This window comes from Triticum dicoccoides, chromosome 7A (genome assembly GCF_002162155.2).
Source record: "Triticum dicoccoides isolate Atlit2015 ecotype Zavitan chromosome 7A, WEW_v2.0, whole genome shotgun sequence".
NCBI classification, from domain to species: domain Eukaryota; kingdom Viridiplantae; phylum Streptophyta; class Magnoliopsida; order Poales; family Poaceae; genus Triticum; species Triticum dicoccoides.
Genome location: NC_041392.1, coordinates 562303031 through 562321779, shown reverse-complemented (window position 1 = coordinate 562321779; position 18749 = coordinate 562303031). Strand labels below are relative to the sequence as shown.

The 18749-nt window shown below is 44.1% G+C and overlaps 2 protein-coding genes across 2 annotated transcripts; one reads left to right on the top strand and one right to left on the bottom strand.

The window, feature by feature from the left end:
- Window positions 1-14658: 14658 nt before the first annotated feature.
- On the top strand, window positions 14659-15680 carry LOC119331643. The gene is made up of 3 exons (XM_037604802.1): window positions 14659-14786; window positions 14920-15255; window positions 15353-15680. Exons 1-3 carry the CDS (start codon window positions 14781-14783, stop codon window positions 15401-15403), a joined length of 393 nt encoding a protein of 130 aa, XP_037460699.1. The 5' UTR covers window positions 14659-14780; the 3' UTR covers window positions 15404-15680.
- Window positions 15681-16102: 422 nt separating this feature from the next.
- On the bottom strand, window positions 16103-18412 carry LOC119332466 (ethylene-responsive transcription factor 1-like). The gene is made up of 3 exons (XM_037605648.1): window positions 18094-18412; window positions 16404-17140; window positions 16103-16324 (listed from the first exon to the last, which is right to left on the bottom strand). The coding sequence occupies exons 1-2, from the start codon at window positions 18410-18412 to the stop codon at window positions 16437-16439; spliced, it is 1023 nt and encodes a 340-aa protein (XP_037461545.1). The 3' UTR covers window positions 16103-16324; window positions 16404-16436.
- Window positions 18413-18749: the final 337 nt, after the last annotated feature.

The window sequence follows — 18749 nt, the reverse complement described above, 5'->3', positions numbered from 1 at the left end:
AGGGCCAAGCATCCCTCGAAGACAATCATGACAACGACTCAACCCTTCGAACTGCTCCACATGGATCTTTTCGGTCCCACTCATTACTCAACTCTTACTACTATTGTATGTCTCTATGGCTTTGTCATTGTTGATGATTATTCAAGATATACTTGGGTGCATATAATCCTCTACAAGACCGAAGTGCAGGATGTCTTCAGACACTTCACCAATCGAGCCATGAGCAACTATGGCGTCAAGATCAAGCACATCAGAAGTGACAATGGCACTGAATTCAAGAACACTGGTCTAGACACTTATCTTGATACTTTGGGCATTACACATGAATTCTCAGCTCCGTACACACCACAGCAGAATGGTGTCGTGGAACGCAAGAACAGAACACTTATTGAGATGGCCCAGACGATGCTTGATGAATACAAGACTCCAAGAAAGTTCTGGCCTGAGGCTATTGATACTTCATGCCATATCATCAACCGTGTTTATCTTCACAAGCTTCTCAACAAGACATCCTATGAGCTCCTTACTGGCAAAAAGCCAAATGTCAGTTACTTCAAAGTATTTGGTGCCAGGTGCTGGATCAAGGATCCACATCACACTTCAAAATTTGCACCAAAAGCTCATGAAGGTTTTATGCTTGGATATGGAAAGGATTCGCACTCCTACAGAGTCTTCAACCTCTTTCATTATAAAGTGGTTGAAACAGTGGATGTGCGGTTCGATGAGACTAACGGTTCACAAAGAGAGAACCTGCCAAATGTGCTAGATGAAGTTCCATCCAGTGAATCAATCAAACTTATGGGAACTGGAGAAATCATACCTTCTGAAGCTCAGCCTGAAGAGGAACTTATCATCTCCGCACCTGATCGACCTAAAGACAATGATCAAACTGAAGACAATGCTCAACCTGAAGACAATCCTTCTAACGATGACAATGATCAACAAGAGCAAAATCTTCATCCTGTACATCCGCGTGTTGCAAATGAAGTACATATTGAGAAGATAATTGATAGTATCAATGCACCAGGTCCAGTCACTCGTTCAAGGGCAACACAGCTAGCAAATTTCTATGGGGACTTCGCATTCGTCTCAATATCTGAACCCAAGAAAGTTGAAGAAGCCTTCATGGAACCTGAATGGATTCAAGCTATGGAAGAAGAGCTTCAACAGTTTGAGCTGAATAATGTATGGGAACTGGTTAAGCGTCCTGATCCCCGCAAGCACAATATAATAGGCACCAAATGGATATATCGCAACAAGCAAGATGAGCATGGTCAAGTTGTCAGAAACAAAGCTCGTCTCGTTGCTCAAGGGTACACTCAAGTTGAAGGGATTGACTTCGATGAAACCTTTGCTCCTGTGGCCAGACTTGAAGCCATACACATACTGCTGGCCTATGCAAATCATCATAATATTCTTCTGTATCAAATGGATGTGAAGAGCGCTTTTCTCAATGGCAAGATTGAAGAAGAAGTGTATGTTTCACAACCGCCTGGCTTTGAAGATCCAAAACATCCTGACATGGTGTACAAGCTCAACAAGGCACTGTATGGCCTCAAACAAGCCCCTCGGGCTTGGTATGACACACTCAAAGACTTCCTGAAGAGCAAAGGCTTCAAACCTGGTTTCCTCGACCCCACTCTCTTCACGAAGACATATGATGGTGAACTGTTTGTGTGCCAAATATATGTGGATGACATTATCTTCGGATGCACCAATCAAAAATACACTGAACAGTTTGGATATATGATGCAAGAGCAATATCAGATGTCCATGATGGGTGAGCTGAAGTTCTTCCTTGGTCTTCAAATACGTCAGCAACGCAACGGCATCTTCATATCTCAAGAGAAGTACCTCAAAGATTGCATGAAGAAATTTGGGATGCAAGACTGCAAAGGCTTCACGACTCCAATGCCAGCCAAACATCATCTGGGTCCCGACGACAATGGTAAAGAGTTCGAGCAAAAGGTATACCGCTCCATGATTGGTTCTTTACTTTATCTATGTGCATATAGGCCAGATATTATGCTTAGTGTTTGCATGTGTGCTTGATTCCATGCGGCACCAAAGGAATCGCATCACTTAGCTGTGAAGCGAATTCTTCGATATTTGGCTCACACCCCAACACTAGGATTATGGTATCCAAAGGGCTCGGAATTTGATCTGGTTGGATTCTCGAATGCTGATTATGCTGGTGACAAGGTGGATCTCAAGTATACATCAGGAACATGTCATTTTCTGGGATGATCACTTGTATGTTGGTCTTCAAAGAAGCAGAACTGTGTATCTCTCTCCACTGCTGAATCTGAATACATTGCTGCTGGATCTTGCTGCGCTCAGCTTCTATGGATGAAGCAAACACTCAAAGATTATGGCATTCATCTGAAGCAAGTGCCACTCTACTGCGACAATGAAAGCGCCATCAAGATTGCCAACAACCCAGTTCAGCACTCGAAGACAAAGCACATTGAAATTCGTCATCACTTTCTCAGAGATCATGTTGTGAAGGAAGACATTGATATCATACACGTCAACACAGAAGAGCAATTGGCAGATATCTTCACCAAGCCCTTGGATGAGAAGAGGTTTTGCAAGTTACGGTGTGAGCTAAATATCTTGGAATCCTCAAATGTCCTGTGATCAGGCACACATCCTAACACTTATGCTTATTGATGACTTAGATGTGCAACACACGAAGTAAAGTATATCTTCAATCAATCAAGACTTACATTCTGAGTGTGAATACATTAATGTGGAATTTGACTTTGGAGCGCCACAATAATTGTGCACCGTGTCTGAGTCTAATACTTCCTATACGGTGGGTAACACCACCACCAAATTTTTCTGTTTGAAGTGTTTCGCTCATGGCGTTACGTTTGGTATGTCCTCACATTTGGTTTGGCTTCAATCTCAACTTGCCTTCATGATTATCTTCACTATGTTGATTTGATGGTCTGTCTAATCTATATATATATACTAGTGTTCTGTCCTCTATAGCATTCACTTATAGCTATGTCTTCTTGTTGAATCTTTTGAACTAAGTGAATGTGATCGGACCCTAACCTCTCTATGCTTTCTAACTCAAACTCTATCTCTCCAAATCATATGCATTCTATTGAAACTGTCGAATATCTTCTCTGCGTCCTTGTCAGCAGAAGATACAGAGACAAACATTAAGTCTGTTTTCAATGCTAATTCCTTCACCTGAAACCCGGAGAAGTGGGAACGACCACCCGACAAACTAGGCGTACGTGGGAACGTGGGACAACTCCAAGTATGTTGCATGTTTGCCACGTGTTCCTCAGATGTGAACCACCAGGGGCACCTGCGTAATTGCGCTGTGCTGCACACTTCCTTATAAATACATGTCCCATGCGGTCAAGAAAACCTTCTTCCACCTCTCCACCTCGTCAAACCCTAGCGCCCCCGCTAGCTCTCGACGACGCCGGCGACGAAGCACTTAGCTGCCGCGACTTCTCCGATACCATCCTCACGCCGGCCGCGGACATCGTCTTCTCTGCTGTCGCCGTAGGTGTTCTCCGTCGCCAAGATAGGGCACGATGGATTGAACTGCTCGGTCTCCTACTCTTCCCATTTAGCAGTTCTTCGCGTGGTAAATATAACTCTATTTTTACCATCTTTTTTATCCTCAAAGATTCATCCTGTTTGCGAAAATAAGTTTTTGCCTATACAATGTTAGATCTATCCTGTCTGCATCTCATACTGCCTAGAGTATTCAATTAAGCTTCATATCTAGTTAGATTCCTCACTTGTACTTATTCGCGGATTCGTACAAATCTGGAACCAACTCTCAACATATAAGTGAATATCTTCGCACGATGAGGTCAATGTCTCCTAAACTGATTTATCTTCAAAATCTTCTGAGAATGCATATGACCTCTTCCCCTTCCCTCGCATCTCTAATGCTGTCACAGGTACATGTCTGTGGGAGAATCCCTTGGTTCTCATAGTCTGCATTCGTTTGCAGAATTCTTACAGCATCACATTAACTCTCCCGAAGCCAGTTCCTGTTTGTCCAGCAAGCGAAAGCCTTTGAAGCCTTTGAACATGTTGAAGCCATTCAGTTTGAAGTTCATGGCTGCAGAGAAATCAGTAAGGAAGGGTGGCAGACAGCGTCGTGGGAGAACGTCAAGAGGTTTGCCTGATGACCTCTCAGAGCTTTACAAGACAGATCCTGAAGAGGACTACAATCAGTGCAAGACCCGAATCCAATGGATTCGAAGATATTGGGCAGAACAATGGTTCAAGTACAGATTTGTGACCCAGGAATATGCTGAGAAAAATGCCATCAAAAGAAGGCTAAAGCTTCAAAGCCTGCCTCAGCACCAAAAATCTCTCGAGCGAAGCCACTGGCTACTGCACCTCCTGAAGACAGTATGCAGTCTGAAGATTTGCCACGCATCTCCAAGCCCTCGAAAGTAAAGATGCCTTTGCAACACACCAGCCAAGAACTGACTATTGCTACTATTCTGTGCAACGACGCCATTGATCTGTCCAGCGATGAAGATCTTGCAGATGACGCTCTTGAGCAGCTGATCAAGAGCAAAGAAGAAGCAGAAATCTTCAATGATTTGCCTCTCTTTGATGTGGAAATCATCCATAACTTCATTGATGAGTGGTTTGACACGCCCAACCTCAGCTTTGAAGATCTGCAACTTCCAATTGGCCTCAGTGTCGCCTTCACTGGCGCCATTGCTTCTGAGCTAACTCTAGCTCAGCGCATCGTTGAACTGAAGCAAAAGATCGACTATGAGAAAGCTCAGTTCAAGAAGCACATGGCCAAGCTCAGCGTGCAAGATGTCAAAAACTTCCAGATCATGCTGCACGAGCTCAAGGAAGCCTTTCTCAAGAAGCGTGAAGAAGCTAAAGGCTCTCGTGAGCGCATGAAGATCCTGGCAGACACGTGTGTGCAAGCCTACAATGAGGCTGAGAAGCACAAGTCTCTTGGTTGTCCTGGCATCGATCCTAGGATGGCTGCAAAGAAGAAGAAGCCAGTTGTGGCCGAACCCGAAGAACCAAGGAAGGAAGCACATCCCATTGTCTTCCCAGCCAGCATGACTGGCTCAAAGCCAAAGGTCAGGTCAACCGCTTCAGAACTAAAGAAGACAAGGACTGCTGAGGCTGAAGCCAGAAAGAGGAAACATCCAGAAGCCTCTGATGCTGCTCCCTCCAAGAAGAAGCGCAAAACCAAGAAGGATCGGGCTGCTCCCACAGAGCCCTTAGTTGTTGAACCTATCTCAATGGTTCACCCTGCATCTGCACACCAAGAGCGCCAACTGATTGTCCATGAGCCTGCTTCCACAGAGGCTCATGAAGCTGAAGACATTCCAACAGTTGATCCCACCGCTGCTGAAGACATTGGTCACCATGACAATGTCGAAGATGATGTAGTTCTTCCTCAGATCGAGCACAACTTGGTATCATCGCCTGTTCTCACGAACAACGAACTCATCAACATTGGTCATCCTCTGACGCCAATTGCTCAGGATGCATCGTGGGATGATCACCCACAACAACAAGAAACTCCGAGTACTCAACAACAACAAGTCACGCCACCCCGACGAGAAAAGGAATATGACTTTGAGGCCCAGAAAACGCCATCTCCAAAGGCGTCGCCAGGGTTGCGCAGGCTTCGTAAAGGACCAAGGCCTCAAGTCCCTCTATCGAGTGTTCCAGAAGGAGAAGTGCACCACCAATCTGTTGCACGTCAAGTGTTTCCAGATGCCACTCCTACTGTGACTGAATCCGAAGCCAAACTAGCTGACGATGTTCCGGCTGCATCAGTCGATGAAGAAGAAGCCCCAAGAGTTGCTACACCCCCATCTCACCAAGATGTTGTTCTCAAGGAGAACGTGACCGACCCTCCAGCTTCTGAAGTGGAGGTTAAGATTCCTGAGGCTGCCACCACCAACACCACTGAAGCCAATGACGTAGTCATGGCCGAAGCAAATGTGGAGCCTGCACCTAAAGTCAATGTGTCCCCTGAAGCCCATGAAGACAATGCCAATGCCCCTGTTCCCCCTCCAAGACCTCACACAATGGAGCTGTCATTTGATCATGGTCAGCAAGTTACGGTTCGATGGCCCATTCCGACTCCTCCGCCTGCTGCTGGTCCACAATTTGAGTACCGCATCAAGCACTGGCCTCAAGTCCAAAAGCTCATCTGCAGCAAAGCTTGAAGGAGCAATGAAGACTTTGGTTTTCTATATCTTCAATGGCATCAGCTTCAATGCTCAAGACTTCTTCATCAGGCAGTTGGCTGCGTCTGGCTCCGACATCTTTGGGTTGAAATTCTATGCTCCATGGGTCATGCGTCTGATCAAGTGTCACTCAGCCTTCAACTATCAGCCGCCTGCACGCAATCATCTTATATTCTTGCCCAAGGTTGATCTGTTAGTTGAAGCCATTTACCCAGAGCCTGCTAAGGATCCCATTTATCTTCATAATGCTGATCACCAAAGCTTCACCCAGCCCATTGAAGGAATTCCAGCAGTGTCTCGTGTTTATCCCCTTGCTGGAAACACACGTGCCTCGCGTGCTCAAATTGACGCCACTGGTAGCACTATTGCGCAAAGGCCTCAAAGACGATCTCGTGTCCTCAATGACCGAGAACTTCTTGTCGTGCTGCATCAGAAACATGATAAGCATCATGACTGGCTTAAGCGTCAGATGCAAAGCCTCTTGGTGGATGTCAACCGCATTCGCAATCTTGCCACCAAGAATGCCTTTGTTGCCCATGAAACATGTCGGCGTACATGGAAAGGGCTGACACTTATCTGTTCTGAAGATGATCTTCAAGAGGATGGCTTCTCTGAACGCTTCAAGTTTGACTCCACACCTCCAAGAAGGACTGTGCTGCGATGAACTCCGTCTCTTGAAGACTCTGAGTTCTCTTCCTCCGTGGCAACTGTGAATGCCAGAGTGATCGATGACGAAGATGATGCTACTTCACCGCCCCCTACTTCTGCACGCATCGACACTGCCCCGAGTTTGTCTGCACCGCCTAACAACACCGACGACCTTGCTGCTTCACCTACTCCTCATGGGAACGAGTAGACGCTCTATGTCTTCAAACCTTTTTGGTCCTTACTGACAAAAGGGGGAGAAGCATATGAGTTTGATAGTCTTCAAGCGGGTCCATATGGGCGGTTTCTTTACATTTTTCCTAGTGTTTACAACTCTCGTTTTGATACATTTGGTTCTTTGAGTTGTAACACTTAAAACTCGATGGTCGTCTGCTACTTATTTGCTATACTGCGATGCGATGATAAATTCCGCATGTGCGACGATAAATTCCGCACTTAGATCATTTTGCAGACGTCCATTTTTCGTTATGCATGTCATTATCTTCACATACTTTTTCATGCATGATGAATTATCATCATAAGTTGAAGAGGATCTCCACAAGTACAACCTGCCATGTGCATTTGCATACCAAAAGCAAATTACTTATATGCACATCTTCAGGGGGAGCCTTTGCCACTTATGAAGACAATAACCTATCCTTTACAATTTCACATATTTTTTTCCCCGTTGAAAACTTCAACTAGTTTGTCATCAATCACCAAAAAGGGGGAGATTGTAAGTGTATCTAGTGCCACCCCTAGTTGGTTTTGGAGTATTGACGACAAACCTAATTGAGGGACTAATGTGTTTGTGAGAATTGCAGGATAACACAGGTAGAAGTCCCTCATTGATTGGGTTTTCCTACCAGAGATGACCCCTAAAAATGTATGAAGACATTGAAGTCAAAGGTGGTATGTGAAGACATTCACATTGAAGACTATGACAAGAGAAGACATCGCGTGAAGACTATGGAGCGCGAAGACTTAGCAGTTTCGTCATTCTGTGTTTTTCTTTGTTGAGTCATAGGAACCACCGTACTGTTAAGTGGGGTCTAAGAGAACCAGTCAGAATGACTGAAGTGATGCTTAACCAAAATCCTATGTCTTCGAGTGAAGACTATGAGAGCAAATCTTGTCCAGAGTTGGATAGGTCAGCTTTGCTTGTAGCCCAAGTAAAGTTGCCGTGTTTGTTTGAAATCTGACCGTTGGAACACGTGTCAGTTCCTTAGTGACCCAGGGTCATTTCGGACAAATCAGGTCGGGTTGCCTAGTGGCTATAAATAGCCCACCCCCTACAACCATAAACGGTTGGCTGCTTAGAGTTAGAGTATGGCTTTTGTCGTTTGAGAGCAACCCACCTCGAAGCCTTTGAGAGAGAATTCCTTGCGAGGATAAAGCCCTAAACACCTAGAGCCAAAGAGTGTTAGGCATCACTTAAGTCTTCCTGTCTGTGTGATCTGAAGACTTATTACACTTGAGGACTGTGAATCCTCCAGCCGTTAGGCGTCGCGTTCCGAGCATCCAAGAGTCATTGTGGATCGCCGGTGAACAAAGTCTGTGAAGGTTTGGAAGTCTACCTTGAAGACTTACCAGAGTGATTGGGCGAGGACTGGGTGTCCTTAGCTCAAGGGGAATAAGGTGAAGACGAGGTCTTCTGAGTTCAATCTCAGCCTCCTCAACCATACGTACAATTGTCACAGCAACTGGAACTGGTCCAACAAATCATTGTCTTCAACGAGTCACTGGTTTCATCCTTCCCTTCCCTTTGCTTACTGTTGGTCCTTGTGAAGTCATTGTATGATTGCATTATCTTTTGTCTTCACTGAGTGACTACCTGTTCTGTTCGGCTTCACAATATCTTCCTACCTGATCTTACTGCCTAGCTACTATTAGTCATTATGCTTTCACTTCATTGAATACTTGACTAAGGTTTGCCTAGTGTAGTCTACCTTCCGCTGCATGGTAATAGGTTTATTTCTATCGTTTGTCTTCGGAACTTCCATGTTTTGAAGACTTTCATAAAAATCGCCTATTCACCCCCCCTCTAGTCGATCACTAGCACTTTCAGATATTTATACTAGTACAACAAGCCGATGCAAACTTTGTTTGACCAACACACTGGCTGCACAACAAATTGGAAATAAAGACTACCTGCCTAAAAATAACAACCGACTGAAACAAACTACTAGCTGAGATAAATATGGACTCTATCTGAACACCATCTTAAAGTGCCTCCCGTACTGCCGGTGGACCCCATCCAACTTCTTTCATGGATAGTTGGGCACGTACACAACTTCTTTGGCAAGGAGCTTGTTCCTTGTGTGGCTGGAAGAGAAATAAATATCTGCCAGTTATCTTCTTGACAGATACCAACGAATCAACGAATATACTTTCTCTTTTATTATATCCTAACACGTTGCATGCATACGTTACTCCATAAAATTTAGAGTCCCAGGTTGCATGTCCACCGAGATTATCAAAACAATCACATGCACATGCTGGTTCTGAACGCGCTTGTTTTCCTTTTACCAGACCGGATTTGTATTTCTTTCCATAGTATTCTTTAGCCAAACAATACCCATCTTCATTAGTATATCTTCATCTTGGAAAACGTCTGTAGTATATTCAATACTAGGTGTAGACGTTATTATTATCATCAGCTATCATCTTAGTTAAAATACATGCGGTTATATCAATAAGTTAACACACATGAAGTATATATCCCTTTGTAAATGTGTATTCTTTTGAAACTTCTATAGTTTTTAGGAAAATTTCAAGCTCGAAGCTCGCGTGGGACCACAAAATCCTCACTCTCGACACACACCATTATTGACGGAAATTCACAGGGGCACATGGGTGCGGGGGAACATACCTGCCAATCCCTGCCCGCCCATTCGATTGCCTCACGATTCATGAAGTAGTTGGGTCCCACACGAGGGCACAATAAGTTTTAAGTTTTTACTGTTGAAACTTACGATTTTTCATCTGACAATTCTGATTTTCTCGGTTGCGAGTATCAAGTTTCAGAGTTGAAACTTTAAGTGTTGTTTTGTTGGTAGTAGCCTCGTGGGCACTAAAGTCATGATTTTATTGGTCATTTGTTCTATTACCAAGATTCTTCAGAACGTAATCAAAATGGATCTTATTTGAAATCCCTCGTCTAAAAAATACGCATATGAAAACATAATTTAATTTGGACTTACTATCCAAAAGGTATGAAAGTTTGAAAATTAAAAGTCAAAGAAAAAAGCACGTGTGAGCGTCTTGGTGCCCCCGCACCTGCGTGCCCCAAATCATCTCCCCTATTGTTGACCGAAACTATGTAATAGCATCGACAACGCCTCGAGCTTGTCATGTTTTCCGACAAATAGTGGATTTTATTGACATAAAATAAAGCATTAAGGGAATACAAACACAATGGGCATGCATCCGGACTCTGCATAACTAAGATGGACACAACCAACACCAATGCACACACATAAATAAACATGTCGGTAAAGAGCAAAGTCATACAAGACAAAAACTCCAAAACTATGCCTAAGGGGGAAACGAGGAAAAAATTGAAGTGCTCAAAATAGTGACTGACAAACTACCGCAATGACCATATTTCCACCAACCATCTCTTAACACCATCAGGGCAATGAGAAAGGTTCTTCAAGAGTAGCGTGTACATGAAGGGAACAACACTCAAGTGTTACCGTCGCCGAATCCATCCACCAATTCTACACTTTCACCATGAAGAACATGTCCAAGCGTATCCATGCAATGCCTTCAACAAGGTAACGATGCAAAAACATTATCATTGCCAGGTATAACAAACGCGGGCAGAACTAGGGTTTCATCTTGAAAATCAAGACCGGGTACTCGAGAAGCCCACCAAAATGAAGTCAATCATGTGTTGGGGCTACCACTTTCCGCGATCACATCAACTACCTGCGCTGGGCTATAAATCACACAGCCACCAATCAGAACCATACCATCTGTGTCAAAGCCGTCGTCCATAGATTGCATCTTACTGGTGAAGGCAAATAGGTTGAAGTTGATGAGTCCCTTTAGTGATCCGGTAAACAGATAGCAAAAAAGGATTCTCATCTTTTTCCCCATAGATGACCCCGAGTTATTGAACCCATGAGAGGATCGTGCACCTTGAAGACATGGGTTTCTAACAAGCTTTTGTAGGAGTATTAAATTCTATTTTTTTGGTCGGAACATAATCAAGTTGCAACAGAGAACACTTATAATAGAAATAGACATGAGTATGAGGACTTAGATCTACAACCATATACTTGCAAATGGGATCATTGTGATATTAATTTGTGCCCTCGAAGACACCCAGCAAGATATGCTTGCAACATATGTAAGTGGGGATGTGTCCAAATTACATCTTGGCCGGAACGCCCCATGCATCAAAAGTCAGTTGTCCAACTGAAGGCCCTATCCGTCATGTGGGGTTGCCTTGATAATTAAGATAGAATTAGACAAAAGCATTGGGTATTTAATGACTACACCTCTTGTAGCCGCGGAGATAGGATTCACTCTACCTTACTAGACCTTTTTGTCACTGGTGTTTAGAATAGTGCTTCACGGTCTCTCTGCTCTTACCCTCCTCGTGGCTCGAACTCCATGGTCCTGGGTACCCGCGGTATCGAAGAACGCACGAGAGATAAGAGACAACTACGATGCAATTTTATTTCCCACATATGAGACGTTAGTTTGAAATCATTCCATCGATCGCTTCAACAAATCCATAGGGTTGCAAGGATATCCCATGACCTTACTGAATTACTCCCACATGGTGATCGAACACAAGAATAAATCATTGAAGAACACATCAAGACGAATGCTTCATTGATATTATGTCTTACAATGGTTGTCGGACACGATACATGATTACAAGGTATGGGTAACTTGGGGATGAATGTTGCGGTGGTGGTGATGGTAGTGGCTATGGAGATCGGAAATGGTGGCGGCTAGAGTTTGTGGATGCTACTAATGACGAAGATGGAGGTTTCAGTGATGCTCTAATCTGATTCTTGCGTTGGCCTTTAATAAAAGTTAAGAGTGTTGGATGCCACGGTGTCGTGTGCGCCTGGTATGAGTGACGGTACGAGCGAGTGTGCTCATAACAGACACCGTCTTGTGCTCTGGACTGCTTCTTGTGCCTCCAACTTGATCTCTTTTATCTCCTCATTGCTCCTTTTCATATACTAGATGACCTGTTGTGCTAATTGGCGTAGAGACCAAACTACATCCTGAAAGTTAATTGAATTATTTGAAACTGCATGCTGCTGAGCTTGGCCAATTGGTCTGATCATCTCAGTTTGCGGTCCTTTCGTACTTCCTTATCTGTTTGGTATAAGTATTGTTTTACATGTCATTCGGTGTAAGGTTGCTCCATTAACACCAATTCAACATGTGTAATAGCTGTAATGTTGATCATCCAATCATTATTATGACTCTCTCATAATAAACAAAGCTAGGGAGTATTTTGTTGGCATTGTTCGTAACTACCAAATCTGATGATCAACAAACTCTCAACAACAAATCCATAAGTTCTGCCCGGCCATCCAGACATCTCCCACACTCCATGGTACATGACGACAACAGCTCGCAGCCGCCAGATCAGCCGGTAGGCAACGCAGGGTACCGATGAATCAGGGCGCAACTGCAGTTCTCAAGATGATAAATACGCACCTGACTTTAAGTGTTCATATGTGTGACGTTTGCACCAACTGAACCTTACTCCGCATAGCCGGATGGACGACCCTCCAGACAGGCGGGTGCATGGCGACTAACCCAGGCGCCACAACCCATAGTTTGAACCCTGAATAAATTTTCAATCTCCTTCTTTTCCTCACTTTCAATTCCTAGTTCAGATTTATTTGCAGGCGCAAATTTGACTTTTCTTTTCCCACAATTTTACCTTTACTACCATGGCAAATTTACCTGTATTGCCATGGCAAATTTACTTTAACATACATGGCAAAAAAATTCTTTTTATTGTTTGCATTGGCAATTTTTAAAATTTTGTTTTGGTAGGTAAATTTGTATTCATTGACATGGCATTATTAGTTTTTGTTTGCCATGCCAATTTTTCATTCATTTGACATGGCAAATTTACCTTTATTGCCATCGCACATTATTTTAGCATACATTGTAAAAATTTCCTTTCTATTTTTGCTAGGGCAATTTTTACTTTTGTTTGCCATGGCAAAGTTGCATTCATTGACATGAGTCAAATGTATGTTATTTCTTTTTTCTCTAACATGGAAAACTTACTACATGCACCATGGACAAACTTATTTTTTGTACTTTGGCAAGTTTAATTCAAGTATCATGGTAAAACTTAATTTATGAACCATGACAAGCATAATTCAAGTTCCATGTCAAATTTATTTATCCATATCATGGATTTTTTTCATGTTTTTTAATAAGCCACTAACAAGTTCTAGTACATTTAGCATATAATGGAATATTCGCACAACAAATGTATGATAATTTGATCTTCGTACCATTTTTATCTTTAGAGAACATGGCAATTTTACTTCTTTGCATCATGGTTAATTTACTTTCATTGCCACGACAAGTTTTATTTTCTTTTTGCCCTCACAAACTTTACTTTTTCTTTTCAGATGGCAATTTTACATTTACCACCATCGAAAATTTATCTTTATTGCCATGAAAAATTTACTTTAACATATATGGCAAAATTTTCCTTTTTTATTTTTTCCATGGCAATTCTTACTTTTGTTTTGACATGGCATTTTTACTTTTTGTTTGCCTTGGCAATTTTTCATTCATTCTACATGCCAAATTAGCTTTATTGCCATGGCAAATTTACTTCAACATACATGGCAATATTTTCCTATCTATTTTTTGCCATGGTAATTTCATTTTTCGTTTTCCATGGCAAATTTGCTTTCATTGACATGACAAATTTACTTCAAAGTACATGGCAAACTTTATTTCTTACTTTTGCGACATCTTCACCTTCGTTGTCATGGAGAATTTAACTTTATTTGACATGGGAAATAAAGCTTCATTTTTGCCATGGCATTTTTGACTTCAACATACACTGCTAAGGAACTACTCCCTCCGTCCGGAAATACTTGTCGGAGAAATGGATGTATCTAGACGCGTTTTAGTTCTAGATACATCCATTTTTACCCATTTCTTCGACAAGTATTTCCGGACGGAGGGAGTACTTTTTTGTACGTATCGTTTGGTAATATTTCTTATCGTTTTAGTGCAATGGAAATTTAATGGTAATTTCGTTTCTTATAATTTTGGGATTTTGTTTCTGTTTTTGATAATTGCAAATTTTGCAACCCGGCAAAATTTTAGCTTTTGATAATGGCAAGCATATTTGTAAATATAAAAAAAATTCTTGGGGTCCAAAATATTTGCCTAGCGCAGCGTTGAAAGCATATTTTAGTTTATACTCCACACAAGATAATCACCCTGCAATGATGCCGAAATAAGAGGAGCGCGACAAAGGGGCTGCAAGTCAGCCCGAACCCGGCGCAATCGTGCAGCAAGGAAGCGACGCCCCCATGTGCAGCAGTAAAAGCTTGCGACCACACCGGCCAGCGGCCACTGCTGCTGCGTCGGTTGTCAGCCTACCGCTGCATGCTACAGTAAGCCACTGCGCCTCTGCGAAGGTCCTTCCATTGCTGATGCGGCCTCTGCTGCGTGTCTCTGCACCCTACCCCCGGTCGCCAAGCCGTTCTTCTGATTACTATTAGTGTTGCATTGCATTACTCCTCCCATTCCCATTCTCGCTATAAATACCAGCGTCCAGCCATTGGAGGCCCCATTCCATTCTGTTTAGCTAATACTCCTCCTACTCACCTCACCCCCTCCGGCCCCAGCTTTGCTTCTCTTCTTCTCCACCTACTGTGCCGCGCAAGCCCAATGGAGGTAAGTGTCAAGTGCGTATGTGTGAATCAGGAACCATCCAACAAGGATCGATCGGTCATCGGAGTAGCCGAGTAGGAGTAGTTTGAAGTTTCTAACTCAGCTGACTAAGCATTTGGTGGTTTCGGTTCTGCAGAAGGCGAGGAGGCGGCAGGTGCCGGCGTTCGGGGAGTGGAACTACTGCCACGGCAACGACGAGCCGCCGGCCGAGCGCTACGCCCCGGAGCCGGAGGACCGCAGCGACGTGTGGTTCAAGTACTCGCCGCCTCCGCACAAGCCGGCGCCCAAGAAGACGAGGAGCGACGTGGCTCGGGAGAAGCAGGGGAGGCGCGCGAGGGCGCCGGAAGGCGGCGGCCTGGCGCGCGCCACGTCCAGAGCCGCCTCCGCGTCCAGGGTGGTGCGGCCGGTCGACGAGGACCTGTACCAGGTGCCTCCGCCGGAGCTCGCCTCCCGCCGGTACCGGCCAAGACGGGTACGTACCAACGGCACGGCCACAGACTTGAATTGGCTCAGTATATGGTTCGAAGCGGAGCTGACTTTCTCTTTGGTCGGATGACGCGTTTCTGCAGAAGAGGAGCCTGTGGATGGAGTGCCTGGGCCTCAACTCGTGCGTCGCCTGAACACTTGTGGATGGGGTGCTTTGCTGCATGCTCGTCCTTGACAATTAAGGAGTAGACCGATCGGCCGGTCGAATGCTAGCTGTGTGTTTTGTTTTGTTTTGTGATCTCTCCGGCTGATTATGGCTTGTAATGCTTTCTACTAGCTACTAGTTTTTGTTTCCAGCGCAAGTTGTACTCCAAGGCCAGCAGCAGGTCTGGTCTCCTGCCTAGGCTGGGCTGGGTCGATGTGTGGAGAGTATAGATTAAGAGTGACGTTCTTTGAGGTTGTTCGTGGCAAGCAATCTGGGGCCTTTTGTTTACAGAAGAAATCAAACAATCGATTATAGTGGAGATAATCGGTCCATATGAACGTGATAGCTAGAGAGCTTAAGTACGAACGACCAAACATCTTATAGACGGCCTAGCCTTTGTACTCTTACCGTCAAAGTAGCACACACATGTGAAGATGGATACCCACAAATGAAAGATGAAGATAAAATTATAATCTTCATCTCAAGCCCATTCTTCTTAGGACTACATAAGATAAACTGCCGCACCTGTTCAGCAGAAACCGTGCAACCAGCCAGGCGAATCCATATTTAACGGATAGCTTATGCTCAGAAATTAGATACATATAGGTTACTTCTATCACCAATTAAACAGAGAGAACTAAAGGGAAAAGGTGATCAAACGCATAGATTAAAGCAAATTGGACACAAATTCACGCTGTTCACATTTAGAAATGATAGCAACGACATCAAAGTTGACAAACGATAAAGACGACGGTTCATCATAAATGGCTACCACACAGACAATCAATTAGGGAAAGGGTCGATTACAAAAGAGACTTAGGATGCGACTTTTTTGCATCTAAACTTGGACATAAGCATATGCTGACCGAAGGTGACAATAGTGTGCTTCCCAATCTCCCATAGTCTTATCCTAAAACATGGAGCAAAAAGTTCAGAGTAATGAAAAGATTATCAATCTCAGACTGAACATCCAAATTGCGAAGGCTTACCCTTTGTCCCGATACACAGGGGATTTGAATCCCTCAGAAAAATTCGTCACAGATGGGCATGTCATCAAAGTTCCAAAGGTCCATGTTGTCGACGACATCGTTCTCCATAACAGGAGGCACCATCGAGTTGTAGGTGTTAGTGTGAACAGGCGCACATTCTGCTCCTTCAGCAATAGTGGAAACGGGAGCCATGGATGATATATATGGAGTCTTGATGTCATACTCCCAGCCCAAGTCAGACCAGCCAAAAATGTTGCTTCCCTCGCCAAAGTACATGTTCATAGCAAGAGCTTCAACAGGGGCAACATAGTTCATCGTAGGAACAAATGGCACGTTATCAAGCTGAATAAGTGGTTGGTTTAATGCAAAGTCAGCAGATGGGTACATGAAAGCATTTGTGTTGGCAGGGTTGTTGACTGCTGGTGTGACGGTAGGTTCCTGTGTTGCACTTGGCTTGGGTGCTTTAGGTTCCTGAACTGCCGGTTCCTCTGGAAAGTTAACCTTGGCCTTCTTGCCATGGATCCTGAGTGCTTGAACATCATAAGCTCTTGCGGCTTCTTCAGCACTGTTGAAAGTACCAAGCCAAACACGGACACCCTTGCTAGGATCTCTCATTTCAGCAGCCCACTTACCTGAGGGGCGTTGGCGGATACCCTTGAATTGGTTCTTTCTCTTCCTTTTTGCTGGCCTTTCTGAAGGACCATCAAAACAAGTCATACTCACGGTGCTTAAGTCATCTGCAATGGAAGATCAATGTCAATGGTAAGAGGGATCAATATAGACAAACTTCTCTCACAAAAAGTAAATAATTTCATCATGGACATAAATTTATATGTAAAATATATTGATCGTAATGAACACTGAAACGTGATGGGTCAATTCAGGTGAACACATCATCAGTCACCCACAAATAAAATAAAAATCACAACTTAATAAAAATCCAGGGTACTGATAAACAAAACTCATGTTATAGACCTTTGACATCATTCTGCAATTATTAATCTACAAATTGCATTATAGACGATGTAGAATCAAGGATATATTTTTAATTCGGATTCAACGATTAGCAGAATAATCCTTTAGACTGATAAAAGAACCAAGTCTAGAACAATTTTCACACACACCTACAACCATTTAACAAGGAAACAGTTCAAGAGGCCAAGGCCACCAAGCAAAACAGAGAAATTTAACCCTTTATGCGGATTTTCTACCCCTTTTGACTAAATGGTGAACTTATGGATCACCATCAAAGATTACGAGTATAAATCACAAGATCGTCAACCTATCAACAAAAGTCGCTTCTCCAAAAGAAAGGAACGGTGTCGGAAACAACTTACCAACCGAACACAACACGGAATGAAAAAAAAGCCTAACCCTGCACCGAAATCACTCCATGATAGCACATCCAATCCAAAATCTCAAAACAAACATGAGTAACGCGGCCGAAACATAGCCTTCCAACAACACTCCTTACTTATACTACCTTCGTCCTAGTAACTACTACCCCTCATATTTTGGGTCATTTTTACCATGATTTTAATTAATAAAATAATACTAGTTAATTATGTGGTCAAACTTTTACCCAACATACGAGGAGGCTAATAAACTCATACGAGGGTAGAGAACAATCAATCGCTAAAAGTAAGGATACACAGATTAAAAATTAGTCCAAGTGACCCGGGGTCGATACCATGGGAGAGGGGCCTCTTGATGGTGGCAAAGGGCTTGATCTCGACGACCTCCTCCTCGTCATCCTTCTCAGCGACCCCACCGGGCCCCAGCTCCAAGTCGGAGTCCCCGGAGTTGGCCTCAAACTCCTTGAACTCGGCATCAAAGTCCTCCTTGTCGTCGTCCAGCCTGAGTCGCCTGCGCCCACCGAGCCCTGTGAAGTGCCGCCCCACACCGTCGCTCCGGCGGGGCTTCTTCTTCTCGGTCCACAGCGTTGCCGCCATCACCTTCCGCGTCACCGCGGGAACCTTGGCGTCCGCAAGTTGCCGTCCGCCGCACATGGTGGCTGCTAGTACCTTGTCGCAGTCGTCGCCGGGGGAGGGGCCTCGCCGGAATATGTAAATGGGCAGATGTTTTAATAAAGCGGGGTGTCAAGGGTGGGTTTGGAGGGGGCAATGCCAGTCCCCTATATAGGTGGTGGCCGCGTGACTGTGCAAGGGGGCGTGCGATGGGGACCACGCGTCGGTGAGGGGCCGCGTGGCAGGCGGAAGGCACGACGAAGGTTCCTAAAGCGAACATTTCTACTTGGGGGAATCTTTATTTCCTCCGGGGAATGAACAGATGGGTGTACTTTGACTTTCTTTCCTTGGAGCCAAGTCAATATTTATTAGGTAAAGT

Coding starts and splice junctions, on each gene's coding strand:
- LOC119331643 (XM_037604802.1), top strand. Junction 15,256..15,352: donor GCCGGTACCGGCCAAGACGG/GTACGTACCAAC, acceptor GCGTTTCTGCAG/AAGAGGAGCCTGTGGATGGA.
- LOC119332466 (XM_037605648.1), bottom strand. CDS start 18,412: ATGTGCGGCGGACGGCAACTTGCGGACGCCAAGGTTCCCGCGGTGACG. Junction 17,141..18,093: donor CAAGAGGCCCCTCTCCCATG/GTATCGACCCCG, acceptor CTTCCATTGCAG/ATGACTTAAGCACCGTGAGT.